Raw genomic sequence first — 8,152 nt, forward strand, 5'->3', positions numbered from 1 at the left:
AATTTAATTCTACATTTAACAAAACGATAACAATATACCAAGTTTAATCAAAGCGTCTGTTTACTTTTTCAATTAGATAATTCATATTGTCATTCACAGCACCTGCCAAAGCACCATTCAAAAACAATTATATTTATTGGAAAGAAAACCATAAAACAAACGTCACTCTTGTGTAAACACAAAATGAATGTTTAGAATAGCTAATCTCAAGTTTATCAATTGTTCTCGGCACAATTTCACTAATTCGAAGAATGGAAATGGCCTAAACGGCGCATTGATTTCACAAAAAATGCTTGTCATTGTTTTTCTGTTATGCGGTACTTGAAACACGTGAACCAAGAACATCGTGAAACGAACTCATGCGATCCGACCTATAAAAATACAAATAAATTCTGCAACTCATGAATAAATAAAATTCTTTTCAGACACATACCTCCACCTAGCTTTGAAAATATCGTCAGGATAACCACAAAGAAAGAAAGATCTTTGATATTCTGTTCAATTGATTTTTAATAAACCCTACTAAATTCAAATTTTATCCATTTTATATGAAGTATTTTTAATAGTTCCATCACGTCAATCAATGCATTTCATGACATATACCATACGCACCAAGCACGATATATAAAATACATACATATTGTTGAGTTTAAATAACAAACATAAATAGATATATAAGTATGTAGACATATCAACACATGATATTCGAATATAAGCATTTATGCTAGGCATACTCTCGTACTTTTTAACGGGTGCCTGGGCGCACCAACTCCCCAACGTTTAAGTTAAATCAAATAGTTAACTTACATGTCGAGTCCCGTCTCTATGGCTTCTTTAGGTTACACCTGAGCTCTTTTTCTTATTCATCACATCACAATCAACATGACCTACGAAAAGAATGTCTTTGTTGTAGTTGAAATAAATTAAATATTAAATAGTTTTGACATTACTTCAAACTGACTAAAAATTTACTTGAAATACTAATTGGTTTCAACACTCAGGCATAAATTGCCAGACTTCACGCTTATTTTTCATTCAAAATTGTTTTCTGATTTTTCCGTAGCCTTTAAAAATACAAATTTGACGGGAACCAAAAAAATTAGCTGTCGAACTTTATCAGACCAATTCGTGGTTCCCGTTTAGAAAACCTAATTTCGCTGATTTTAAATAAAAACTCCGCTCGCCAGGCAGGTGAATGAAAAGGACAGGCAGGTGGATGGAGAGGACAGATGGGCGGTTGTATAATTAAAACTCCAGCAACAAAAAGAGGCGAGTGTGGGTTTGTGGCACAAAGGCCCAGGCAGGTCAACAAAGTGCGGAGCCAAGCGTGAGGGAACAGAAGGTCGTCACCAGACCCAACAATGAAGTTGCAGAGGATTTCATCACCCTTGAGATGGTTGAATCGGATATGCAGGCGCTACTCCAAGAATTTGGGGATATACCTAATTTAGAATTTGAATTTTTGTAATTTATTTAGACCGAGTATTACTATTACCCTTCATAAAAGTTTATAAAATTTAAAATGGCGTCTGTTTTATATTTACCAACAAAGATAGTTTAGTAAGACGCGTATATAAACGTCATGAGTAGTGATGTACTGACCAAGGAACGGGTACCGGAACCGAGGTACCAAAACGGTACTTTTTGCATAAAAATTAACGCTAATTAATCTCAGGTAGCATATTATCTTTGTAATTGCAACCATCTTACGCTATTTCATTTTCCTCTTCCATTTTGTTTTTGTGCTCGTTCGCCGACGGTTAGTGATATTTGGCTTATTTTTTAAAAATGATCAGAAACACGAAATAATTGATAATGTTTAATGTTTAATAATTTGACAGGTTGTTTTAATTTTTGTTCTGCTATATCGTTTTAACATTTGAATTGTTTGACCACATTCTATTTTGATTTTTAATTTCTTTATTGACTCAACTGCAACTCTTATTCAAAATCTGTCAAATCAAATTGATTGTCAAAATCTGATTTATAATTCCGGTAGAAAAAAAGAAGTTAGTATTGTTATAACCGTGCTACCGAACGCACTAGAACATTCTAGAATAGGCTAGAATCGGACCATCTAGAAGAATCTAAAACGACGCTTGCGACGATATAAGCCCTAGTATAAGCGCACGTCGCAAGAAGATTAGCGATTAGTTAAACACGTGATTTTGTAAATTCGTGACTGTGATTTTGTGAATAGCGATTCGGTGAATTAATTAGCGATATTTGATTTGTTTGTTGACGTTGTCATAGCGATAGATTTTGAACAATTTAAAAGTTAATTGTTGCGTTAGTTTGAATTTGCTGGAAATAAACGATTAGTTGATTTCTTCTGTAAATAAAGTTTAATAACTAATAACTGTTTGGAGTATTTTATTCAATCGAAGATTCGAACCCGTCGCATCGTAAATCGGTTACGACAGCGAGTACTATAACAGTATTTTAATTTATCAAAACGTTTATCTTTATCTCTATATCACACATAACATAAAAGAAAACTTATGAAAAAATAAGTAGATATATGGATGGCTTACACTGATTCAAAATTCATTGCTCCAAAATCTCGAACAATGGTAGTTCGCATGATGGAGCCATTTCATAAAAAGATTTAAGAACGTCTAGCTACAATGTTACCTTGATTTTTTGCCATCAAACAGGGAAAAGATTTGCTATTAAGTAGAAAAAAAGGTCGCCCCTTAGCTCATTCAACTGACACACTGCATCAAGAAAAATTACGAAAAGGGCCTACTGCGCCTATTCCATCTACCGCCATTAGAACTGATGGTATTAGCCAGAGTATTCAAATAAAAAAGACCGATGTCGAAGACGACGAAAAGCAACGAAAGTGAAATGTATGAAACGTGACTTACATTTGTTTTGTAACTAAACTGTTATTTCATCTGTAATTAAATAAATTAAGTGCAACATGATTTTATTTGAATTTGTGCTATATAGGGTTAATGCCTCCGATGATAATACAGTGCATCAAAAAAAGTAGCAGACAAACAGATATGGTGTTGTACAAACCATACAGTCTAGCAGCAGAACAAAATCTATTAGAAATGTTAGTTTTTATGAAAAATGTAGGGTACCAATGAGCACATGTATCATGGTTAGTATTTTTTATTCTTAATTTGAATTATATTTTATAAATATTAAATTTTAGAATAATAATTTCATTCATTCAGTTGACATATTATTGGAACATGGGGGACATCAGTCAGGCAGCGACAGCTCCGTTGCTACAAATAGATAAGAATAACACTTTGCTTGACTGGTTCAACCTTCATCACCAACTCTGTACCGATTGGGTACGAGACGACTCAAAAATAATTGGTGGACCTGGTCGAGTGTGGCACGCTAAGCAACCCCAGCCCACCAAATCGCACCGGCAGCTGAGCCTGGGATCAACCACTGTCGGTCACTTGAACATTGCAAATCGACGACAGGTTGGTGCGCAGGGCTCCGTCAAATTATCTCAGTCAGTCTACAAGCAAACAGACAAGGCTCCAAAGAAGTCTGATTTAAAGGAGAGCTGAATTGGAAAGGAATAAAAAGTTATTATGGAGATGACGTCATTATTGGGCGCCCAGGAAAAAATTATCCAAAATACCCAGCTCACGAGGTAATATCTGTTGAACGAGGCGTTTTGAGGCATAAATGTCCCATTAATAGACTTGGCAAAACTATTGATCCATATGATATCTGCCAATGATCTGTACGATATCCCAGATATAAAAGGGAAAGAACCAAAGAAAATAGATTCCTTGAAAAGAAATTCAGAGCAATAAAAGCAGCAGTAGGAAGTCTCTACACTGAGGCTGTAGGATGGTGAGATATATTGTACACCAAGAAAGTGAAGTTTGTGAACCAGAAAGTATCTAGTGCTTTATGGAACAGAATATGAGCCAAAGGTTCGAATTGCCCTTTTTCAGTAAGGACAAAATTTGGAAAACAGACTAATATTGCCGCATTATTCAAGAAGACAACTAAACTGTACGGGAAATTAGCATGACAGTATCATACCTGGAATGTGTACCTTAGACATGATCACTGAACTTCCTAGCAAAATTACTAAGGTGTTTGGATTAAATAAGAAACTGTGCCTACATCAGACAAGTTTTCTAGACCAAAATTGGGATTCCTGCAAAATGGGAAACCTATTGCAGTTAGCCGTAGTTTACCCATCCTGTGGTTTACTGATGCTATGAAAGGTAGCCCATCCTATGTGAATGGAGGCTCAGCAGGAGAGATTTACTTCTCATCTATGGGGGGAGTCTGGGAAAAACACGATAAAGTAGTAGAAGGACTAACTAGTCAGTCTCTTACGGAGATCTGTCACTTTTTCAGTGCAGAAGAAAAAGCGAATGAGGCTGCTGACTTTGAGGGGAAAGTTTGTAAATCTCATATTTGGGACGAGCAGCAAAACTTTGTAACCATTTTCCCTGATGCAGATACTCAAATGAATTGGAGCAAAGCCGAAGCCTTTAGAATAGCTTATGCTCAGCCTAGAATCATGATTTCTGCAAACACTAGTATTCATAACAAATAATTGATTTGCTGCATTGCAATTTGGAAGTAACATTCCTGTATTAATCATTCTGAATTCTTTTAATTTATCATTATATAATTTTATTGCGAACATACATTTTCACTTTTGTGAACATTGGGTGCTTTAATATCGGGTGGGTGAGTGACGATGTGATGATGTGACGATGTGATGATTTGACGATGTTGTGATGTGACCAAGCTCCCTTCCTTATAATGAGGCCTTAAAAATTTTAAGATTGCATGTGTAAGAACCTATGTATGTATGTATGTATGTATGTATGTATGTATGTATGTATGTATGTATGTATGTATGTATGTATGTATGTATGTATGTATGTATGTATGTATGTATGTATGTATGTATGTATGTATGTATGTATGTATGTATGTATGTATGTATGTATGTATGTATGTATGTATGTATGTATGTATGTATGTAAATATAATCACAAACTTTGGATTGAAACATTAAAAATAGCTGCCTCATTACAAAATCTAATAACTGTTAATATTTTTGAAGAGCAGCTATAAATAGTACCCATTGAGTTTCTTTGATTTTTGCAATTGTATATCATTATCTATCAATATAGATCAGACACTGAATTCGTCCGGGGTATCATTCAAATAAATTTATACATAAAACTGTACTAGATCACGTAGAAAAATTCGTGATAAATTAACAAATTATGTTGCATCAATTTGGCACGGACTTTCTGCAGAAAATTTTTCAAAATCCATCAAAACAAGATGAAGATTATATTATGTTTTGATGGATTTTGAAAAGGCTAGTCAGAATGCAATAAGCACAGTATTTCCATGGCTGCTCCAATGGATGATGCAGTAGCTGATGTACCAGCTGCAAACGCCAACACTAAGAAACTGCTTGTCAAAGACAGGGAGTTTATAAGTGAGTGATTAATTCAAACTTGAATGAATGGTTACTTCTAAACTCATTCTTCATTTTAACTATAAATAATCTATTTTGTTACAGATGTTACCAATTCTTGGATGGATAAATGGAGAGGCATCACTGATATCAAAACGCAAATTGCGTATTTGCTCCTAAAAAGCATAGCTGCAGGGGCATATATTGCCAACCAATGTTCCTGTTTTGAAACTGGCCAGTGTTTACTGGAAAGTGTTTGTCAGGCAGTGCTTTAACTTCGATGGAATGGGACAGAGATAATTTGTAATGCTTATAAACAATCTTTGGAAATGTGCCAAAGATAAATTTAAAGGGATGCATGGCACCTGCGATGCTCACATCTCATCGTATCTGAATGTGGCAGCATGGTGCTAGAGACCGTGAGGGGGTTCCAAAGAGCTCTTGAGCTCATCCATACATATTATGTTGTAAGAATTATTCTTTTTTTTGTTCAACGTTTTTCATTCATACTTTTTAATTTTAAATTTTTTTTAAATTTTTACTTCATAATCGGCGGATAGATCTATTTAGTTTTATGTTGTATGAATTTATTCTTTTCTTTGTTGAACGTTTTTCATTCATGTTTTTCAATTTTAAAGTCATTAACATTTAAAAATTAAAATTCTACAAAAAATCGCTTATTTTTTTAAATTTTTACTTCATAACCGGCGGGTAGATCTATTTAGTTTTAGAAATTGAACTATAACACTTCTCAACGGGTACAAAGCATAAAATTCAGGTTATATTTTGATTTGAAATCGTTTAAGGGTAGATTGCATTGTCAAGCGTTTTACATTTTATTTAGTTTTTTTTAAATTCAATAACATTTTAAAAATAATTACTCAAAAAACAGTTTTCCTTTTTTTAGTATTTTCAGCTGTTTATATTATGCTGCCGTTACCCATGCTTATGAGTCTCTTTTTAAACTGCTGACTAAATAATCATTTCTGGAAAAACCACTTTGCAGTCTCCGAGATTACCCGTTTTAATATTCATTAAAAATTGTGGGTTTTTAAATTTTATTACAAGTATTTGGCCTTTGGTTTCGGCCGACGGCGGAATTCGGTCGTTCGGTCTTTGGCTCCGATAAGCACCGAAGGACGATCTAACATTGCGATTCAGCTTAGTTTATTTTATTTAAAACCCTGAAAATTTACTACGAACGACGATAAATTAAAAAAAATGTATGGTAAATTAAAATCGAAATTTGATAAAATCTACCTTTGTCCTTCATACAGGAGCTTCCAAACCACATCTTCCAGACTTCGTAAATTTGCGTAAAGTCGTATTGAACATGCTTTGAATACGTGGCTTATATAGGAACAAAACAAATGACGCAGTTGTATTCATGAGCCAAATAATATCTGAGCGAATGTATAATTAAAAACAGGAAGGTTTAGTTAAAACTTTTCTTGCAAATAAATGTTAAATGTATTTTATTCAACAAGAAAATGTTAAATAATTTATAAAAAAAACAAATAAATTCATAATTATATTTTATTTTTGAAAAGCACTATTTTATATGTAATAATATTTTACGTAAAAAGTATGTCTAAAAATAGATATTGCGCCTTACAATCGCTCTGATTGGTGGGCATTTAGCTTGCTTAGCAGCTGATGAATAATAATTAATTTAGCTGAAAAGTAGTTCTTTTCCGTTCGTTGTTCGCTAATAGTACGTCAACAAAACATCACAGTAATATGAAAATATGGATGAGTAATTATGAATATACGTAATAAACCAACAAACGTTGATGAATATAGGCATATATATATATATATATATATTTGTGTAAAGATGTATGTATAAAATATGAATATATCTTTTTAATTATATATTTACACATATATTTACTTACATAATGAATATATAGTAAACCAGGGGTGGGCAAACTACGGCCCGCGAAGTCATTTATTTATGCGACTCGCGAGGCCTTTTACACATTTTGGAAAAAAATAAGACAAAAATGAAATTGAAATTACTACAAAAAAGGTCGTCAGCCACAAATGAACATTTTAATAGATTCCTCCCCAAGGTCAACGGTCGAAAATATACATTGCGTCTTGTGAAAAATAAAATAGTTTTCAATGCGGCCCTCATTGCCCACCCCTATAATAGACTGATATAAGATTAAGTATATATATGTACGGTACGTAGCACGTTTATGCATTTATATATTTATTTATTTATTTGGCCAGATTTTGCATTTGGGTCCGATTTTGTTTTAAAATTGTCAACTAAATCTGAATGTATAAATATTTTTGTTTAGTTTTGTATCTAAGCATGCATGTATGCGTTTATACATTATACATTCATTGTTTATATGTAGTCATCTGTGTATGTTGTTATTTTATTAATCAACCATAGAACCAAACGTATTATAGGTATATATGCAAAATGACTCATAGCGAAAAAAATTACGTTTGTGTCGCTTGGATCGTCTTATTGATGTAACTATCTTAATTATATCTTAATTTCTTTTAAATTACCAGACGTTAACACCAAGCACTAATGTTCATATCATGTTTCAATGTATATATTACACGTTACTATTATGTTACACATGTTTCCATTACATATGTATGTAATATAATAGTTATATATATATATATATAATATACGTTGGTAATAGACTATAATTTTTACAATATTTTATAAATTCTACCGAATGTTTG

The 8,152-nt window shown here is 33.0% G+C and overlaps 1 protein-coding gene across 1 annotated transcript; it reads left to right on the plus strand.

Moving 5' to 3' along the window:
* Window positions 1-3,094: 3,094 nt before the first annotated feature.
* Window positions 3,095-4,552, plus strand: HELRODRAFT_172472 (hypothetical protein; the record flags this gene model as incomplete). The annotated part of the gene is made up of 5 exons (XM_009019129.1): window positions 3,095-3,112; window positions 3,189-3,311; window positions 3,450-3,517; window positions 3,733-3,831; window positions 4,174-4,552. 5 exons carry the CDS (start codon window positions 3,095-3,097, stop codon window positions 4,550-4,552), a joined length of 687 nt encoding a protein of 228 aa, XP_009017377.1.
* Between the last annotated feature and the right edge of the window lie 3,600 nt (window positions 4,553-8,152).

This window comes from Helobdella robusta (genome assembly GCF_000326865.2).
Source record: "Helobdella robusta unplaced genomic scaffold HELROscaffold_23, whole genome shotgun sequence".
NCBI classification, from domain to species: Eukaryota; Metazoa; Annelida; class Clitellata; order Rhynchobdellida; family Glossiphoniidae; genus Helobdella; species Helobdella robusta.